Here is a 21602-nt window from a genome sequence, read left to right on the forward strand (position 1 = left end):
CCCCCACACCTTGCACATCCCGACCCCAGTGCCCACCTGAGGCTCCGGCAGTAGAGCAGCTGGGGCAGCAGGCTCTGCAGGACGCTCCTGCTGAGGCACAGGGACAGGTTGGCCTCCTGGGCGCAGGCATCAGACACCTGCAGGAGATAGGCCAGGGCCGCGCGGTGCTGGGGGCCGGTCAGCCCTGCCAGGCCCCCGCTCTCCATGGCCTCCTCCACGCTGCGGGCCAACTCTGTGCACTGCAGCTCGTGCAGGCAGTGTAGGATGTTGACTGCCCGGGCACAGACGGCCACGTTGGGGCGTAGGCAGCCCTGCAGGAGCTCCGCCACCTGGGCCCGGTAGCCCTGGTGCTCACCCTGGGCCAGCAGGGAGCCGGCCAGCAGGGCATTGACCCTTGGGGACAGGAGTCCCGAGAGGAACCTCAGGAACACATCCAGCCGCCCGTCCTCAGCCTGCATGGCCCGCTGGGCCGCACTCCTGAAGTGTGTGAGGAAGCCCAGGCGGGGCCAGGACACGCCACCCTCGGTGAAGAGGTCGAAGATGGCCCTCTTGGACGCACTGTAGTAGTACGCAGCTGCCACGTACTCCTGCAGGGACAGGTGGCTGAAGCAGTAGGCTGTGGACGAGGCCAGGGTCTCCTCCCGCTGCAGGAAGCAGCCACACAGGGCGCTCTGCACCAGAGTGAGATCCACGCCGAACGCCTTCAGGTCCTGCTCATAGAACACGTACTTCTTCCTGACCAGCCCGTGAAAGGCCAGCCGCCCCAGGGTCCCCACCATCTTGCGGCTGCTGTGGGCCACCTGCTCGATGCGAGGGCTCGCCTTGCCCTTCTCCTGCCCGTCCCCACCGAGGGCCATCCTGAAGTAGCAGGAGTAGAGCTCGCACAGGGTCCTTGGGGCCCATGGCTCTGCATCCTGGGGCCCCAGCTTGCTGCGGCTCAAGTGAGCCAGTGCCGACGCGGCCAGCCGGCAGAACGCGGGGACTGTGCACATCAGATACAGAGCCCTGTCGGCCTGCACCTGCCTCAGGACCCAGCCTGAGAGGGTGTGGTCCTCGGGGAACATCTCCTCCAGACACACCTTGATCTCGTCCTCATTAAAGCCCCGGATCTCTGTCATCCGGTCCACCAGGCCACCCGGGATCTGGCCAGCCACATTGGGGCGAGAAGTGACCCAGACAGACACTTCTGGGAAGAGGTTGCCTCGGATGATGTTGGTGATCAGATGGTCCACCTGGATCTCTTTCTTGGGATCTGTGCAAGCCACAGTGTTGGAGAAGTCCAGAGGCATCTTACACTCATCCAGGCCGTCCAGGATAAGGAGGACTTTGGATGGGGCTGCTGCTGCCAGGCCAGACTCCCCAGTGTGCGGGAAGACCGAGTGGACGAGTCTGTCTGCAGATAGCTTCTCGTGGGTGTTGAGATCTCGGAAAGTCAAAGGTAGCACCAGGGAGAAGTCCTTGCCAACCTGTCCCCGGGCCCAGAGGTAGACAAAGTTCCTCACCAGGGTGGTCTTGCCCACGCCAGCGACCCCGATGGTGATGGAGATTCGGGGAGGGATAGACACCCGCGACAGTGGCAGGAAGAGTCTGTCGAGGGCGATGGTCCTAGCCGGGTGCCAGCCCCCACGTGTGGTTTCCACCTGTGTGAAGTCGTGTTCCTTCAGCTGCAGGTCCGTCAGCCCCTCCACCAGCAGGAGGCTGGTCAGCCTGGACGGGGGGCCGCCCAGCTCCAGGCTGCCTTTCACCCAATTCAGCAGAGCCTCCTGGCACTTCTGTGTCCTTGAGCCTGTGGGACAGAGGCCGAAGGGGAGGGCTGGGAGGGACGGGGACACGGGAGGGGCGGGGGGGGGGCGGGACGCGCTCCCTCTGCCTACCATCGCCGAGTGGTGGCCTGTCCGGGGCCTGCGGGGTCTGGGAGCCCTGGCTGCTCCTCCCGGCCAGCAGGTCCACGAGAGCTTTCACTTGCCCGGCTGGGGAGCCCGAGCCGCACCCCTGGCCTGCCTCTGCGCCCGGCCGCACCTCCTGCTTCCTCATGGGGTCCGGGATTGCCGCCGGGAGCTGGGGAGAGAGCCGTGTCACCCGCCGGGCCTGGGCAGGGAGTGAGCCTAAGGGGCCAGGAAGGGACCCTCGCTGTGCCCTCCCCGGCCTGCTGGTTGTCCTCAGCCCAGCCCGGGAGGGCCCGGACGGGCGAGGGGGGCCTGCCTCTGATGCGGGGGCCGGTGGATCAGAGCCCAGCCTGGGCTCGAACCCGAGCTCTGCCACTTACCGGCTATGGGACACTGGGCAGGCCGCCTGAGCTGCGTGCGCTGTGGTGTCCTCATTTGTGACCTGGAGATAGAGACGAGGTTCAGGGCAGGTCCGCTTGCAAGAAGGGGTGAAGGAAGGAAGCCAGTCTGGGAAGTGTTCTGTGATTGCAGCTCTGCGACCTTCTGGAAAAGGCAGAACTCTGGAGATCGTCGCTGGTTGCGAGGGGCGGATGGGGGTCGGGGGGAGCCAGGCGGCCCCCAGGGCGGTGAAGCCACAGTGCGGTCCTACCGTGGGCCCGTGTCATGGTGCTTTGCCCAAGCTCCTACACGTACGGTGTCGTGGTCTTCCTCACTGTTTTCCTGGGGTCTCCTGATGCGCAGGCGCACTGTTTTCTACTGAGCACTTTGGCGGGGAGCCGCTATGAGGCAGAGCTGTGCCCAGGCACCACCTGCCCACCTCCCTTTTCCTCTCTGAGGATTTGAGTGGATCCCGTAGCCAAAGCCGGCTGACCACGTGTCCCTCCCTCAGCTAAGGTGGACACTGGGGGATCCCAAGCCCACCCGCACCCCCTTCCTGTCCTCACCTGTAGCGGGCGGGATGTCCGGCCCATGGCAGCCCCTCCAGCAGGGCCTCAGGAACTCAGGGGGTGCGGGTCGGCAGCCCTCATCCACAGGTCTAGGACAGAAAACAGAACACAGCGCTGGGCAGAGGTCACACCTTTTGCCCTGGGCGGCAGGAGCTCACTGAAACGGGTCTGACCCATGCCTCCCAGCCCGGCAGCTCTCTGGGTCTCAGGGATAATCACTTAAGAGGAGTCACTGGCTCCAGCCCCAAGGGGGCCACATACTCCCTGACCTTGTATTTGCATTGGGCCTTCCTGGCATTTTAACTCAGGATGAACCATTTACCTGGAAAATGCTAAAAAGAAGCTTAGCGACAAGTAAAATAGTGTTTTCCAGCCGTTCTGTTCCTAGCGCTATTGAAGCACTAAGTAATGCAATGAATTCAGGGTAGCTGGTTGGCGTCCAACACAGCCGAGGAATCTGGGAGCATTCGTAAAAGGCCAGGAGCATATTCTTCGGATCCTCTCACTGTGCTCAATCCTCGGTTCTTATAAGTGTGAAAACCAAGGTGAGAAGAAACCAGAGGGGATTTGGACTGAAATCTCGTTAATGTGTGTAGACTGGAGTAGGGGTCATTGGTCTTCCTTTAGATCCTGTAGTGACGCTGTGTTTTCCCTCATGTGCATCTTGCCAGTTCCCTATTTGCGTCTAGATACTTTTTTTTTTTTTTAGATTTTTATTTATTCCTGAGAATACACAGAGAGGAAAGAGAGAGAGGCAGAGACACAGGCAGAGGGAGAGGGAGAAGCAGGCTCCATGGCTCCATGCACAGAGCCTGACGTGGGACTCGATCCAGGGTCTCCAGGATCACACCCTGGGCTGCAGGCGGTGCTAAACTGCTGAGCCACCAGGGTTGCCTGCGTCTAGATACTTTTAAATGGTTTTTGTTGTTCTTGTGAATTCTGTTGTTATAAAGGAGACAATTTTTGTGTATTTTATCTCCTATCTGATCAACATGTTAGGTATTCACCTTAGTTCTCGTCGTTTCATGGTGAATTCTTATCCCAGTATGAATAAGTTCTATTTTCTAAAACCGCCAGACTTATCTTGAACAATTTCCCCACATCAGTCAGACTCCCTGCTTCCCCTACGCGGTGGTGAAGGATGGCAGTCGTGCAAGGGCATCTGCATTTTACTCCCAACCGCCAGGCATGATTCCAGCCCAAGCTGGCAGGCCTGCGTTTGCGACAATGTCTAATTAGTTCTCATCTTGAAAAAGATTCCTTGAGTTCCTTGTCTCCTCTTACCATTCAAATAACATTATGTGATACTCCCTGAAGGCTTACTGTGTTCCAGACATTCTGTTAAGCACTCTTTATTCTACTTCTTGTAGCAACTCTCAATTGCATTATCTTTCCCATTTTATGGATGAGGACATCAAGGCTCAGAGAGGTTAAGTGATTTGCCCAAGGACAACATACAGCTGGGGAGCAGTTGAGTTGGAGAAACCAAGGCTTCGCCAACAGAAGCCTTTGTGCTGGATAATCTACTGCCTCTTAGAGTACATTCCCACATTTTTAATAAATGGGGGGGGGGCTGTTAAATGGGGAAAGGCCTTTTGAGCAATATTGATATAGCTGCATGATTTATTTCCATTCACTCATCCAATCATCAGGTACGTATTGAGGGCCTGTCATGTGTCCCGGACACCAGGGGAAGTCAAGGGAAACAAGCTAGACCAAGTCCTGACCCTGTGAGTGTGGTCGGGGTGGAAGCATCGTGACAGTAGGGAAGAAAAGAGGGAAATGAGCGAGGCGCCTCTGCAGGTGATAAGTGCTGTGAAGGAAACACACATTACGCGTGGCGGAGCCCGTTGATGGTCACAGTGGCCAGGGAAGGCCTCTGTGAGAAGGCTACGTAGGAGCAGTGATCTGAAGGGGGAGAAAGTTAATCATGGCAGGACAGAAAAAAAACATAATTGCTGGAGCATGGTGAATGGGCGAGAGGGCTCACAAGGAGGGTCAGGAGACAAGGTCAGGGGACTGCTGAGACTTGTTCACTGTTGAAAGAGTTTGGGTCTGTTCTAGGTGTGGTGGGAAGCCACCGGAGGGACTGACATGATTGATTCATATCCAGCCTCCTTCAGGCTGCGAGCTACACTAACAGATTTTCTAATATTGAACCAACCTTAGATTCTTGAATACCATCTTCAAGATGGTATATTAGAACATAATATAGAGCCCAGGGACAAATACATAAAGTATTTACATACGAAGGAGTTTGGTAATGTGGGAAGACAATAGCATTCCAAATTAGTGGGAATGTTGTTGGGGCAAACTGGCCGGCCTATGAAACATATTCTTTGAGTTTTAATTCATAATGAGCACAAAATTTGATTTCGGTTTGAATGAAAGTGTTAATATTAAAAACACAAAACCATGAAAACACAGTAAAAAAATATGAGAGTATATTTAAAAATATTCTTTGTGTGAGGAAGGCCATTTTATTTTATTTTTATTTTTTTTTTAAAGCAAGATGTAAAATCTTGGACTCACAAGGGAAAGACTAACAGACTTATTTAAAATTTCCAAAAAAAAAAAAAAATTTCCAAATAACAGTAAAAGCCATACACAAAACTGAAAGAAAACCTCAAGCCAGGAGTCAACCTCTGCAATACACATGAAAGAGCACTAATATCCTTAATATAGAGAGAGCTCTTATAAATCAATTAATTTCTTAATTAATTCTTATAAGAAATTAATGAGAAACCAAATAGAATTCTAGACACAGATAATTATGGACGCAGATAGAAATAGAAAAAAGGATACAGATAACTCATGGAAGTATAAATGACCCAGGCATTAAAAAGATGCTCATTCTCACTAATGATCAAGAAAAAAACAAAACAACGAACTACTGTCTTTCATCTGACAAAGATTATAATGACATAACAGGTTGCGTTGGTAAGAATGTGGGAGTGGTAGGAATTTAACACACAGCTAGTGGGAGGGTAAATTAGTGTGATTCTGGGTCATATTTTGCCATTATCTGTTGCTATTAAATATCTTTTGCCCCAGAAGTTCCACTTCTGAGATTTTATCCCAAAGAAATAACTGGACAAGTGCACAAAGATGGCGCTACAACTGTGATCCCGAAGCATTCTTTGTAACAAGTTGAAGGAGAAAAAACCCTAAATTTCTGTTCAAAGAGGGTTGTTAAATTATTAAGGCCCTGTTATACAGTGGAAAACTCTATGGCCATAAGAAATAAGGTCAAACTGGAAAAATGTCCATAGTGTATTTTTTAGCTGTTTTTTTTTTTTAATTTTTATTTATTTATGATAGTCACAGAGAGAGAGAGAGGCAGAGACACAGGCAGAGGGAGAAGCAGGCTCCATGCACCGGGAGCCTGACGTGGGATTCGATCCCGGGTCTCCAGGTTCGCGCCCTGGGCCAAAGGCAGGCGCTAAACCGCTGCGCCACCCAGGGATCCCCTTAGCTGTTAATGTCATAAAGGTTTTTTTTTTTTTTAATTTTATTTATGATAATCACACACAGAGAGAGAGAGAGAGAGAGAGAGAGAGAGAGGCAGAGACATAGGCAGAAGGAGAAGCAGGCTCCATGCACCGGGAGCCCGATGTGGGATTCGATCCCGGGTCTCCAGGATTGCACCCTGGGCCAAAGGCAGGCGCCATACCACTGTGCCACTCAGGGATCCCTGTCGTAAAGGTTTTAATCACCTTTTTGAGGTATAATTTATATACAAAAAAATGAACCTGTTTCCAGCATAGAAATAGTTTTGAGATTAGTTCTGACAAATGTATACACCAGTGTAACAACTATCACAGTCAAGACCTTGAACATTTCTTCCTCCAAAAAAATCCCCTCATGCACCTTTGCGGTCTGTCTCACCTATGGCCCTCTGGCCCTGAGCCATTGATCTGCTCTTTTTGTCTAAGATTAGTTTTGCCTTTTCTAGGGTTTCACATAAATAGAATCATACAGATCTCCATGGTTTTTCTTTCTTCATTAAAAAATTGTGGTAAAATAGGGGTGCCTGAATGGCTTAGTCGGTTAAGAGTCCATCTCTTGTTTAGGCTCAGGTCATGATCTCAGGAGCCCTACCTCTGGCTCCGTGCTCCCTCCCCCGTGCACACACAATGAGGGGGAGAATCCTCAAGCAGCCTCCCCACTGAATGCAGAGCCCCATGTGGGGCTCTGTCTCATGACCCTGAGATCATGACCTGAGCCAAAACCAAGAATCCCCCAGGTCGACCAGCTGAACCACCGAGGTGCCTCCTTGCTTTCAGTTCTTGAGCATATGCCCACAAGTGGTAATTCTGTTTTTAATTTTTTGAGGAACTGCCACACTACTTTCCACAGTAGCTTTACCATTTTACATTCCCAGCAAAACTGCATAAGGGTTCCAATTTTTCAACTTTCTCACCAATGCTTGTTGTTTCCTGTGTTTTTGGTAGTAGCTACCCTAACAGATGTGAGGTGGGATCTCGTTGTAGTGTCAATTTGTGTTTCACTAATGATGAATGATGTTGAACATCTTTTCATGTGTTCAGTGCCTAGTTGCATATCTTCTTGGGGAAATATCTATTGAAATCCTTTCCCCATTTTTATGTCTGGTTGTTTTTTGTTGTTGTTGTTGAATTGTAAGAGTTCTCTGTATATTCCGGTTATTAATCCCTTATCAGATATATAATTTGCAAATATTTTCTCCCATCCTATAGGCTCCCTTTTTCTCTGTAGCCTCTCTGGTGTCTTTGATGCAACAAAATGTTCAATTCTCATGAAGCCCAATTCTGTATTTTTCTCTTCTGTTACCTATACCTTTGGTGTCACATCCAAGAAATCACTGCCAGATCCCATGTCATGGGATTTGTGCTGTTTTCTTCTAAGAACTGTATTGTCTTAGGTCTTATATTTAGATCCTTGATCCTTTTGGAGTTTATTTTTGTATATGGTATTAGGTAGGGATCCAGCTTCATGCTTTGCATGTGCATCTCCAATTTTGACGGCACCATCTGTTGAAAAGACTGTCCTTTGCTCATTGAACAGGCATGGCGCCCTTGTCAAAACTCTTTTTTACCATATAAGTGAGGGCTTGTTTCTGGGCTCTCTGTTCAGTTCTGTTGGTCTGTATGTCTGTCTCTATGCCAATACCACAATGTCTTGATGACAGTAGCTTTGTAGTGATTTTGAAATTAAGAAGGGTGAGTCCTCTAATTTTGTTCTTCTTCAAGACTGTTTTGGCTGTTTGGAATCCCTTAAGATTCTATATGAATTTTAGGATGGATTTTTCTATTTATGCAAAAAATGTCGTTGAGATTTTAATAGAATTGCATTGGATCTGTAGGTAGCTTTAGGTAACATGGACATTTCAATAATATTAAGTCTTCCAACCCATGAACATGGGATGTGTCTCTATTTATTTATTTATTTCAACAATTTTTATCGTTTTCTTTGTGCAAGCCTTTCACCTTTTTGTTTAAGTTAATTCCTAAGTATTTTATTATTTTTGATGCTATTGTGAATGGAATTGTTTTTGTAATTTCCTTTTCAGATTGTTCATTGTTTACGTGTAAAATACAATTTCTATTTGTATGTTGACTTTGTATTCTGCTACTTCACTGAATTAATTTATTAGTTCTAATAATTGTTTTGTAAAAGATCATATCATCTGCAAGCAGAGATCATTTTAATTCTTCCTTTCCAATTTGGATACCTTTTATTTCTTTTCTTGCCTCATTGCTCTAGCTAGAATTTCCACCACTATGTTGGATAGAAGTGACAAAAATGGGTACCTATAGCTTATTCCTGGTCTTAGAAGTGCTTTTAGACTTTCACTATTGAATGATGTTTGCTGTGTTTTTTTTCACATACAGCTTTTATTAGGTGAAAGTAGATTCCTCCTATTACTAGTTTGTTGACTGTTTTGTTTTTTTTTAAGATTTATTTATTTATTTATTTATTTGAGAGAGAGAGAGAGAGCACGCGCACCAGTGGGCGGAGGGACAGAAGGAGAGGGAGACAAGCCGACCTCCTGCTAAGCAGGGAGCCTGATGCAGGACCCAAGATCATGACGAATTCAAGAGCCAGACACTTAACCAACTGAGCCACTCAGGCACCCTAGAATGTTTTGGGGTTTTTTGTTTATTTATTTATTTAGATAATCTCTATACCTGATGTGGGGCTCAAACTCATGACCCTGAGATCGAGTTGCATGCTTCTCTGACTGAGTCAGCCAGGCACCCCTTGTTGAATGTTTTTATCATCAAAGGATATTCAGGGTCATCTGGGTGGCTCAGTTGGCTGAGTGTCTACCTTCGGCTCAGGTCATGATCCCTGCGTCCTGGGATCGAGTCTGACATCAGGCTTCCTGCTCAGTGAGAAGTCTGCTCTTCCCTCTCTCCTGCTGTGCTTTCTATCTCTCTCAAATATATAAATAAAATCTTTAAGGAAAAGGAATAAAAAGGATATTCAATTTTGTCAAATGCTTTTTCTGCATCAGTTGAGATAACCATGTGGTTTCTTTCCTTTATTCTGTTGATGTACATTGCGTTGATCAGTTTTTCTCTGTTGAATCATTGTAATCTAGGAATAAACTCCTGAGTTTATTAAATGATTAAATTTACTAAATTTCTCAAAGTTATTTTTTGTTGAGGATTTTTGCATTAATGTTCATAGGGAACATTGGTCCCTAGTTTTCTTTTCTTGTAATGTCTTTGGTTTTGTTAGACCGACCTGACTTCATAAAATGAGTTAGGAAATGTTCCCTCTTCTTCAATTTTTTGGAAAAATTTGAGAAGGATTGGTATTACTTCTTTTTTAAATGTTTGGTAGAATCCACCAGTGACACCATCAGGCCCAGGGCTTTACTTTGTAAGGAGATTTTTTTTTTTTTTTAAATACTGACTACTGCTTATGGGTCTCCTTACTTTATAGATCTATTCAAATTTTCTATTTCTTTGTGATTTAGTTTTGGTAGGTTTTGTGGTTCTATGCATTTGTCTATTTGTCTATGCAATTGTCTAAAATTGTTACCCAATTTTTTGGTGTATAGTTGTTCCTAGACTCTTAAAATCCTTTAAAAAAATAAAATTGGTAGTAGTATCCCCAATTTTATTTCTGATTTTAGTCATTTGAGTCTTCTTTTTTTCTGAGTCCAAGGTTTGTCAATCTTGTCGATCTTTTTGAAGAACGAGCTTTTGCTGTCATTAATCTTTCTTTGTTGTTTAATTCCTTTTCTTGTTTATCTCCACTCTTTATTATTTCCCTCCTCTGCCTGCTTTGGGTTTACTTTGTTCTTTTCTAGTTCCTTAAGTTGTAAAGTTAGGTTGTTGATTTGAGATCTTTCTTGCTTTTTAATGTTAAGTGTTTGTAGCTATTAACTTCACCCCTTCACAAAAAAATTTCACCCCTTCACTATGCCAATTAGTTTGGTATGTTTTCATTTTCATTTATCTCTTTTTTTTTCTAATTTCCCATGTGATTTCTTCTTTAATACATTAGTTACTTAAAAACGTGTTGTTTAGGGACGCCTGGGTGGCTCAGTGGTTGAGTGTCTGCCTTTGGCTCAGGTCATGATCCGGGGGTCCTGAGATTGAGTGCTTTCCCTCTGCCTATGTCTCTGCCTCTCTCTCTCTGTGTCTCTCATGAATGAATAAATAAAATCTTTTTTAAAAAATGTGTTGTTTAGGAGTGCCTGAGTGGCTCACTCAGTTAAGCAATTGACTCTTGGTTTCAGCTCAGGTCATGATCTCAGGATTGTGGGATCCAGCCCTATGTCAGGCTCTACGCTTAGTGCAGAGTTGGCTTGAGATTATTTCCTCCTTCCTCTCCCTCCTCCCTCTGCTCTATCCTTTTCTCCTCCTCCTGCTCTGTCTCTCAAATAAACAAAATATTTTTAAAATATATACAATGTTCTTCTTTGACCTTTCTTTTTTATTAAAAGATGTATTTATTAGAGAGAGAAAGAGAATGTGTGAGTGAAGGAAGAGGCAGAGGGAGAGAATCTCAGATTCCATGCTGAGTGTGGAGCTCAATGCTGGGCTCGGTCCCAAGAACCTGAGATCATGCATGACCTGAGCTAAAATCAAGAGTCAGCTGGTTAACCATTGAGCCACCCAGGTGCCCTGTGACCTTTCTTGACTTAAAATCTATTTTGTCTTATATCTGTAATGACTGTCCTGCTCTCTTGTGATTACTCTTTTCATGGAATATTTTTTCCAACCTTTTTCTTTCAACCCATTTGTGTCTTTGCATCTCAGGTGAATGAATCTCTTGTAGACAGGATATAATTGGATCATGGGTTTTATCTTAATGAAAATCTCTATTTTTTTTTTAAGATTTATTTATTTATTTATTTATTTATTTATTTATTTATTTATTTATTTATCAGAGAGAGCGAAAGAGAGGCAGAGACACAGGCAGAGAGAGAAGCAGGCTGTACGCAGGAAGCCTGATGTGGGACTAGATCCCGGGTCTCCAGGATCACACCCCGGGCTGCAGGCGGCGCTAAGCCGCTGCGCCACCGGGGCTGCCCAAAATCTCTATTTTTTAATTGGATAGTTTAATCCATTTACATTTAAAATAATTACTGGTAGGGTTTGAGTAACTGGGTGATGGGCATTAAGGAGGGCACATAATGAGATGAGCACTGGGTGTTATACTATGTTGGCAAATTGAATTTAAATAAACTGTATTTTAAAATGACTGGTAAAGTTATTTTGCTGTTTGTTTTCTTTATGTGTTATAGCTTCTCCCCTTCATTTATTGCATTACTGTCTTTGTGTATAGTTTATTTTTTTGGATTTGTTTTCTGTGTTTTTTCCTTCAAATTTTCATTTAAATTCTGGTAGTTAACATACATTGCAATAACGGTTTCAGAAGTAGAATTCAGTGGTTCATCACTTACATATAGCACCCAGTGCTCATCATAACAAGTGCCCTTCTGGGGAACCTTGGTGGCTAAGTAAGTTAAGCATCTGCCTTTGGCTCAGATCATGATCCCAGAGTCCTGGGATAAAGCCCTGCATTGGGCTCACTGCTCCATGGGGAGCCTGCTTCTCCCTCTCCCTCTGCCTGACACTCCCCAATAAATAATATCTTTGAAAAAAAAAAACAATTAAGGAGAGCACTTTTTCCGCATTGCCCGTCTAGCCCATGCCCCATGTCTCTCCCTTCCTCCATCAACTCTGTTCTCTATCGTTAAGAGTCTCTTATAGTTTGTTTCCCTCTCTCTCTTTTCCCTCCTTCCCCTATGTTCATCTGTTTTGTTTCTTAAATTCCACAAATAAGTGAAATCATATGTTGTCTTTTTCTAACTGACGTATTTTACTTAGTGTAATACACTCTAGCTCCATCCATCGTGCAAATGGCAAGATTTCATTCTTTTTGATGGCTGAGTAACAGTTCAGTGTATGTATATACCACATCTTCTTTATCTATTCATCAGTCAATGGACATTTGGGCTTTTCCCATAGTTTGGCTGTTGTTGAGAATGCTGCTATAAACATTGGGGTGCATGTACCCCTTTGAATATGTATTTTTTTTTATCCTTTGGGTATATACCTAGTTGTGTAATTGCTGAATATAAGATAGTTCTATTTTTAACTTTTTGAGGAACCTCCATATTGTGTTCCAGAGTGGCTGCACCCAGTTTCCTATCAATGCAATGTAAGAGGGTTCCTCATTCTTACATCCTTGCCAACATATTTTATTTCCTTGTTGTTAATTTTAGTCATTCTGACAGGTGTGAAATGATATCTCACTGTGGTTTTGATTTGTATTTCCCTGATGATGAGTGATGTGTTTTTTTTCTAAACATTTTATTTTCGCTTTCTTTCTTTTTTTTTTTTTAGATTTTATTTATTTATTTGACAGAGAAAGAGAGAGAGAGAACAAGCAGGAGGAGTGGAAAGCAGAGGGAGAGGGAGAAGCAGGCTCCCCACTGATCAGGGAACCCTATATGGGGCTTGACCCCAGGACCCTGGGATCATGATCTGAGCTGAAGGCAGATGCTTAACTTACTGAGCCACCCAGGCGCCCATGATGAGTGATGTTGAGCATCTTCTCATGTCTCTGTGAGCCATCTGGATGTCTTCTTTGGAAAAGTGTCTATTCGTGTCTTCTGCCTATTTCTTGACTGAATTATATGTTTTTTGGGCGTTGAGTTTAATAAGTTCTTTATAGATTTTGGATACTATCCTTTATCAGTTATGTCATTTGCAAATATCTTCTTCCATTCCATAGGTTGCCTTTTAGTTTTGTTGATTTCCTCTGCTGTGCAGAAGCTTTTTATCATTTTTTAAAGAAGATTTTTATCTTGATGAAGTCCCAATAGTTCACTTTTGGTTTTGTTTCCCTTGCAACGTGTCTAGTAAGAGGTTGCTATGACCAAAGTCAGTGAGGTTTCTGCCTGTGTTCTTCTCTAAATTTTGATAGTTTCCTATCTCACATTTAGGTGTTTCATCCATTTTGAATTTATTTCTGTGTATGGTGTACAAAAGTGGTCGAGTTTCATTCTTCTCTGCATGTTGCTGTCTAGTTTTCCCAGCACCATTTGTTGAAGAGACTCTTTTTTCCATTGGATAGTCTTTCTTGCTTTGTTGAAGATTAGCTGACCATAGAGTTGTGGGTCCTATCGTTGATTTTTTTGTAGTGAAATCTTTAAATTCCTTTCTCATTGCCTTTTGTGTATATATTATAGCTATTTTCTTTGTGGTTACCATGGGATTACATTTAACATCCTGAAATTCCAACACTAATTTGAATTTAGACCAGCCTAATGCACAACATACAAAAACTTTGCTTGATCCTTTACAACTGCATCTGACTCCTTTTGGTTGTTGATATAAGAATGTTACATCTTTATATGTTGCATGCCCCCAAACATAAACTAGTGATTTTTTAAAATTGTTTAATTTCTTTAATTTTTTAAAATTTTTAAGTAATCTGTACACTCAGTGTGGGGCTCGCACTCACAACCCCAAGATCAAGAGCCACATGCTCTACCAACTGAGCCAAATTGGCACCCCTTCTTTATTCTCAAATTATGTAGAAACAAAATTTGGAGTTGTAAACCAAAGTTACAGTAGCACTAGCTTGTGCACTAATTTTTTTTTCTGTAAAGTCTGCTAATCTTTACTGATGATCCCTTTACATGATAGTAGACTCTGTCTTGCTGGTTTTAACATTTTCTTTTTGTCTTTGTCTTTTTGAAAGTTTGGTTATAAATGTGTCTTAATATGGGTCTCTGAGTTAATCTTACCTGGAGTTTGTTGAGATTCTTGGATATTTTATAGTGTATTTTTATGTGGAAAAAATCAAGGTGTGGAGAATTAGGATACTTTTTTCCCGTAGTGATGGATAATCACATACCATTTTTATCTGGCCATATATAGAAAAGCTGGAAATATAGGACAATGCAATTAAGAAATTGTTTTTTATTTTGTAAATTTGTTTTGTCTTATCTTTTTTTTTTTTTAAGTAGGCTCCATGCCCAATGTGAGGCTTGAGCTCATGACCTTGAGATCGAGTTGCATGCTCTACTGAGACAGCCAGCCCCTATTTTGCAAATTTCAATTGCTTAGATTTTGGGATCCCTGGGTGGCGCAGCGGTTTGGCGCCTGCCTTTGGCCCAGGGTGCGATCCTGGAGACCCGGGATCGAGTCCCACATTGGGCTCCCGGTGCATGGAGCCTGCTTCTCCCTCTGCCTGTGTCTCTGCCTCTCTCTCTCTCTCTGTGTGTGACTATCATAAATAAATAAAAATTTTAAAAAAATAAATAAATAAATAAAAATAAATCAATTGCTTAGGTTTTGCTAACAAACATGTATTGCTTCCCTACCTCATTGAAATATACAAGTAATACATGCTTATTAAAAACACTTAAATAAAAAAAATAAAAACAAATAATATAAAGGCAAGTAAAGTATATACTTCACTTTCATTGTCTAGGAGTAATCTTTTCTGGTTGATGTTTTGTTTCATTCAATCTACAGTTGATTAGAACTTAGCATGAACTTAGCAAGATTTCTGAACACAAAGTCAATACCAAAAAAAGACCATATATATTTCTACTTACTAGCAACAATGAAATTGAAAGTAAAATTTTAAAATATTTAAAAAGCAAGTATTTAAAAATAAATTTAGCAAAAAATCTGCAAGACCTCTACACTGAAAATTACAAAACAATACTAAGAGAAATTAAAGACCTAAAGGAGCAATTTACCATATTCATGGACTGGAAAACAATATTGTTAAAATGTCCGTTCTTCTCAAATTGATCTATAAATCGAATGACTTCCTAATCAAAATTCCAGCAAGCTTTTTTTGGTGAGGAAGGGATGATGGAAATTGGCAAGCTAATTCTAAAAATATATCCATAAAGCAAAAGACTCTGAACTAGCCAAAATTATTTTGAAAAAAAAAAAAAAAAAAGAGCAAAGCTAGACTTACACTACAGAATTTCAAGGCTTAATAGAGAGCTGTAGGTATTGCCACAAGAGCAGACAAATAGACCAATGCAGTACAATAGAGTGTCCAAACACCACCCCACACATATATGGTCACCAGATTTACATCAAAGGCTCCACTGCGGTTCAATGGAGAAAAGACGGTCTTTGTATTAAATTGTGCTACTCCAATTGCGATATTCTTACAGGAAAATGGACCTTGACCCCCTCCCTCCCACCATACACAAAAGTTATTCCAAGATGGATCATAGCTCTAAATGTGAATGCTAACACAGCCAGGCCTTTAGAAAAAATACAGAATACTTTCAGAAACTTGAGCTAGGTAAAGACTAGAGGGAGCACAAAAAAAGCAGTTACCATGAAAGACAAGTGTGATATATTGTAATTCATCAAAATTAGGGATATCTGTTCAAGAGAAGAGGGTGAGAAAGCAAAATGTTGACTAGGAGATGTCTCCAATACATTTAAAAATCAGTAAGAGACAGCCCAGCTTAAAGTGAGCCAAAAAAATTGAAGATATGTCACAAAAGATAATTTCCTTAGCCCTCAGAGGGATGCCTGGATGACTCAGTTGGTTAAGCATCAGACTCTTGATTTCAGTTCAGGTCATGATCTCAGGGTTGTGAGATGGAGCCCTGCGTCGGGCTGTGTGCTACATGTGGACCTGCCTAAGATAAAGAGATCTATCCCTCTTCCTCTGCCCCTACCCCTTAAAAAGGAAATTTAAAAAAATAGTTTAAAATATATATATATCGTTAGTCATCAGAGGAATGCAAATTAAAATCACTTTGGAAAAATGTTTGGTAGTGACAAGACTAAATATTTTGATAAGACATATTTGTGTGATCCACCAATTCCCTGCCTGGGTATATACCCAACAGAAACAACTGTTTATATCCATCAAAGCACTATATCAGAATGTTCTAGCAGCTTTGGTCATAGTGTCCAAAAAAGTAGAAACAACCAATAGCCATCAACAATAGAATGGGATTCCTTTTTCTTTTCTTTTCTTTTCTTTTTTTTTTTTTTGATACATTCATACAATCAAGTCCTGCATAGTAAAGACAAAAAATAAGCTACTGCCGCACTCTGCAGTGTGACTGCCCCTCACAGACACGAGGAGTGAAAGAAATGTGACACCAAAGAGAAGATACTCTGTGATTCCACTTATGGGGAGTTTTATGTCAAACCAAACCAATCTGAAATGATTGAAGTCAAAATAGTGGCTGCCCTTGGGGGCAGTTTTGACTGGGCGGGCACTGGAAACTTCTGCACATTGATCTGAGTGATCAGTATGATCATTGATTGGTACAGATGCACAAGTATACGTATGTAAGGACCCATCGAGTTCACCTTCCTATCTGGAAGTTATACCTCAATTGAAAAAAAAAAGTTGCGCTAGCAGCTGTCTACAGATCCAAATGTGTCTAAACCCAGATGAAGCAATGTTATTACAGCTTTTTAGCGTATGAGGCCAGGATGCCAGGGCCTCTGTCCTGCCGTTGGATTGGGTGATGTCAGGGCACATCCCAGGATGGACATGGCCTCCTGTCCTTGGGTGTCCAGGTACGCCCATGGTGACACTGCGTTGATGCTGGTGGTGGGCTAGTGGCTGGGAGCATGAGGGGACCATGTTGAAGAAAGACCAGGTTCAGCGCTTCTCAGCTCTGGCCAGACAGGGTCTAGAGCACTATTTTAAAATTTGATTTTTGATTAAAATATGCACAGCGTAAAAATTACCATTGTAACCATTTTTTATGTATAATTCAGTGGTGCTAAGTACATTTACAGAGCTGTGAGACCATCACCACCTCTAGGATTCATCCCCCCAATGGGAAGTCTGCTCCTATTAAGCACCACCTTCCCATTTCCCTCCTCCCAGGCCCTGGCACCCACCATCTACTTTTTATCACTATGAACTGGACTACTCTGGGGGCCTTATATAAGGGAAATCATAGAGTATCTGTGAAATTTTTGTGTTCGACTTGCTTTCACTGAGCGTAATGTTTTCCAAGTTCATCTTTGTTTTAACATGTATAAAAATTCCCTTCTTTTTAAAAACTAAATAGTGTTCCATTTTGTGGGCACACCATATTTAGTTTATTCATTCATCCATCCATGGACATTTGGGTTGTTTCCACCTTTTTTCTTTTGTGGATAAATGCTGCTGTGAACACGGGTGTGTACAAATCACCGGTTCCAGTCCCTGCTTTCGGTTTTTGGGGTATATATACTCAGAAGTGGAATTGTGCTTCTGTGGAGCACTAATTTTAGAAAGCCACGGCTCAGCCCAACCACCTAGAGATGTGTTTGGTGTGAGGTAGGGCCTCACCATGTGTGTAGTTGAAAGCTACCCAGGCGATCGTCATGAGCAGACAGAACTGAGAAGCACCAGACCAGTGAGCCGGATAAGTGACAGAGGAGGGACAGCAGCAGCAGCAAGAGTGAGGGGAATGAGGCCCCAGTGTGTCTGGGAAGCTGGGGGCGGGTGAAACTCTCCTGCTCGCACCCTGAAGTCCCATCAGCCTGTCTGTGTTGGGAACCACTGCTTCCTCTGAATCAGACACCCATTTTTCTGCCCTTCTGACCTCAGGGCTAGAGTTGCCAGATTTAGCAAATTAAGATACAGAATACCCAGTAAAATTTGAATTTCCGATGAACGATGATTCTTTCAGTGTAAGTGTATCCCAAGTGTTACGTGAGATATACTTACACTTTAAAACACAGGGCCAGCGTGAGAGGCTGACGACAGAGCTCCCCTCAAGGGACGGCTAGCTGGCCGCCTGTGTGGACAGGCCCTGCAGGGTGGAACTTGCACAGGCCTCTGAGTGGAGTGCGACCTGGGGCCCGCAGGCCGCCAGGGACATCAGGTAGGTCCTGCCCAGTGCAGGCAGCCTCCAGAGAGTGGCAGGAGGCCCTGCCAGCCTAGGGCGCTGGAGACTGAGGGTGAGTGGGCCTCGGGCTGCCTCGGCGGACCTGGAGGCCAGAAGTTGGTCAGTGGGTAGAAAGTGGAGCTGTCATGGGCGGGGCGAGGCCAGGCAGACAGGGGGGCCCGCTGCCCCTCCCTGGAACAGGCTTCCCTGTGCCCAGCATCCTCCAGAGCGGCATCTGTAGGGGCGGACGCAGCTAAGGCCCTGTGCTCCCTGGTGCTGGTGTCATCAGACCCTGTCTCGTCCCTGAGAAGACACAGGTCCGATTTACTCATGGTCTCTGCCAAAAAGCCCTGTCCTGTCCTCTGCTGCCCTCCCAGGGCCCTCCTCCCAGCCATCGCTTTGTCTGTGCAGGCGGCCAGCCTCTCTCCCCTGCCGCACTTCTTGGCTGTGGGGGCCCCGCAGTGCTGACCTCCGGCCTGGCCTCTGGGATGCTCCTCTCTCCCGACTCCCTGCCCTCATCCCACCTCCCAGCACCATGGGTATGGACTACTTGAAACCCAGTCGCCTTTTCCAGAGGTGGGAGGAAGTGGTACCTTTGCTGCAGGACATGGCCCTCCTGCCATTGCCCTGGGACAGAGGAGGGGCACCCAGCCTGCACCCCCATCTATGATGGCCAAGAGTGAGCCCCCACCTCGGGGAAAGCATGAGCCCATTGAGGAGACCCAGAGGAGCCCTGGGAACCCAGGAGCTTGGCCATAGGGGAGGACCCCATGGCCAGCAGCCACCCCCAGCCCAGCTCAGTGGCACCTCTTCTGAGAAGGCCTCTGGTTACTGTCTCTCTCAGAATGATGAGCCTCATTTCCACCCAAAGATGTGGCTGGAAGAGATCCCTCGGGGCTGCTCACCCAACATGGGGGTGGCGTTCGTGGAGCTGACACTGGTGCTGGGCCCCAGCCTGATTGTACCACCTCCCCTGGCCCTCAGGACCCTGGGGCAGGTCTGGTGGTGTCACCCCCATCCTACAGGTGGAGAGGGGTACCAGGAGTGGAGCTCAGGTCTGCTGATCTCAAGTCTCACCCCTGGGCTGCCCTGTTCGGCCTCATGTCTGCCTGCCTGCAGCACTTTCTGTTTACTTCCTGCTCTTCCCTGCCCATCACTGGTACCTGGGGAGCTGGGCTTTGTCCCCTTGGCCCGTCGTGGGCTGTCCGTGGGCATATGTTTCTTCCACGTGGTGAACTAGTCCTGCTCAGCAGCTCCAGCACCACAGGGACACCTGCTCAGCACCACCCAGCCACTGCCCCCTAGAGCAGCTCGGCCTTGAAAGTCACTGATGCAGTCTCTTCTTCCTCCGCCATCTGTGCTGAGGCAGCCTGGACTCACCTTAATTCCCGGACCTCGTCGCCTTAGGGATGCCGAGACTGGGGGGCTGGGGATGCTCCATCCTGGCACTCCCAGGCTCAGCCCTGCTCCAGTGGACGGAGCCAGTTGCGTGGTGGTGGGGACGTCGTGGGAGCCTCAGTGGTCGGAGAGCTGGGCCCCGAGCCCTCGGGATCTGTGTGCAAGGCAGGAGCAAGGCCCAGTCGGGAGGGTGGGGAGGCGCTGGCTGTGCAGGGCAGCGCGGTTGCGGCCCGCCAGCTCCTGCAGTCCCCCAAGCCCACCGCTGTCACGGCAGCTGGGCTCTTCACCTCTTCCTGTGCTGGGCTCCACCTCAACCCTCCTTCCTGTCTCATTTCAAAAGCCAACAGCTTCTCAGACAAATCAATGATCTGCGGCTGCCCAGATCAGCTCTTTTCACTGCTCTGTAAGTCAGAGAGGCAGGGGGTGCTGCCAAGATCTGGATTTGAGGACCCCTGTGGACGTCATGCTCGGGAGAGAGGTCCAGCCAAGGCCGTAGAGGAAAACAGTCTCACCACCAGCAGACCTTTGTTGTTCGGGGGTTAGCTGCAGGGACGTTCAGTGACTTGCCCAAGGCTACATAGTAGGAAGCTGGCCCTGCTGTATCTGGAGCAGAGTCCCCCTGCTTCCAGGCTGGCACTCTATTGTGGCTGTGGTCCTCATCATCCTGCCTACTCCCCCTTGCTTTCCTCCCTCCAGCACCCAGCAGGCACCTGCGACCCAGCTGTACCCCACAGGTGCTCCCCAGAGGCAGGCCAGCTGTACCCTGAAACAGCAGGGTGTGGCAGTTCACTCAGACCCAGAGGTGGGCCTCAGCACGGGGGTGGCACTGAGTGCAAAGGGGGGAGGGGGAAGGCATGCCCAGAGTGGACAGCAGGAGAAACATTACAGTACAGGAAGAGTACGGGACATGGGAGGGACATGTGACAGGGAGGGAGCCTTGGAGAGAAGCAGGGGACGAGGTGGGAGCCGAGCGGTGGGTGCCTCAATTCTCCTAAGCAAGCCACCTGGGAGCCGTGGATGGTTGTAGAGCAGGAGGGTGGTGGGTTCAGATGAGGCAGCAGCTTGTGGATAAAGGGAGGTGGGAGGGGCTGTGTGCTCCTGTCAGCCTAGTCTCAGGAGCGGTGTGCATGTGATGGGGGGCAAGGAGGCGGAGACGGAGGCGGCAGGTTAGAGGTGCACCAGGCAACAACACCCTTCTGTGCCCCCCCATCCCGGAGATGCATGGGGTCGCCCTCGAGGAGCCCGCTGAGGCTCCTCCCTGGAGCTGGCGCAGTGCTCACTGGGCCTGAGGTGCTGGGAGGGCGTCTGAAACCAGGCCGCCCACAGGATGTTGGAAGCCGCAGGGGCCTGGTGGGTATCCGTCACATGAAAGAGGCCGAGAGGCCCGTTCTGCCCCCTGCACAGCTGGGGCGTCCTGAGCATGGGAGGAAACCCTCCTCCGTGGGAGTCTCGGCGCCTGGGCCACAGCTCTGCCCTCTGCCTCACGGGCCGCGGCCGGGCAGGGCTGCCCATGGCTCCGAGCTCCGCGCGCCTGTGTGTGTGTGGGGGGGTGTCTCTCACGGATGTGCCCCCCGTCGGGGCTTTCTGTCCTCCCATAGCCGAGGCAGCCCGAGGCTTCCTGCTCGCCAGAGCTCCACCTGGGCCGGGCCCTCCTTGGCCTGAGTGACCAGGGCCGGGCCAGCCACAGGCAGGGGCAGGCCTGGGAGGTGGCGACATAGCGCCGCAAAGCAGGAGTGTCGTGCAGCTCACCAGGCCGGGCAGAGCTTCTGGAAGGGAGCGTCTGTCCACCCCACGGCCAGGCCCTCCTCCAGCCTGCAGCAGGTGCTGGGACAGGGCAGCACTGCCACGCCGCTTCCTTCTCGGCCGTGAGCTGGGCCTCAGGGTGTAGTTGCCCAGCCGGGAGGCCCGGCTTCTGGGAGAAGCCCGGACGCTGCCAGGTCTTGGCTGGGGCAGTTTCTTCACTGCGGTGCTGGTTTTAGCCCCCCGCCTGCCTCTCGCCTGGGCTGGGGCGCTGGCCAGGCCCCTTCGGAC

The 21602-nt window shown here is 47.0% G+C and overlaps 1 protein-coding gene across 1 annotated transcript in view; it reads right to left on the minus strand.

Annotated features, from left to right (window-relative positions):
- The window catches only part of NLRC3 (NLR family CARD domain containing 3), a 40091-nt gene extending 19726 nt beyond the window's left edge, over positions 1-20365 (minus strand). The window contains exons 1-5 of the mRNA XM_072835528.1: positions 19554-20365; positions 2831-2922; positions 2267-2328; positions 1875-2058; positions 37-1786 (exon numbers count right to left, since the gene is read on the minus strand). Of these exons, the coding sequence (XP_072691629.1) occupies positions 37-1786; positions 1875-2034 (1910 nt within the window). The 5' untranslated portion in view covers positions 2035-2058; positions 2267-2328; positions 2831-2922; positions 19554-20365. The remainder of the gene's footprint in view (positions 1-36; positions 1787-1874; positions 2059-2266; positions 2329-2830; positions 2923-19553) is intronic.
- Positions 20366-21602: the final 1237 nt, after the last annotated feature.

This window comes from Canis lupus, chromosome 8 (assembly GCF_048164855.1).
Source record: "Canis lupus baileyi chromosome 8, mCanLup2.hap1, whole genome shotgun sequence".
NCBI classification, from domain to species: domain Eukaryota; kingdom Metazoa; phylum Chordata; class Mammalia; order Carnivora; family Canidae; genus Canis; species Canis lupus.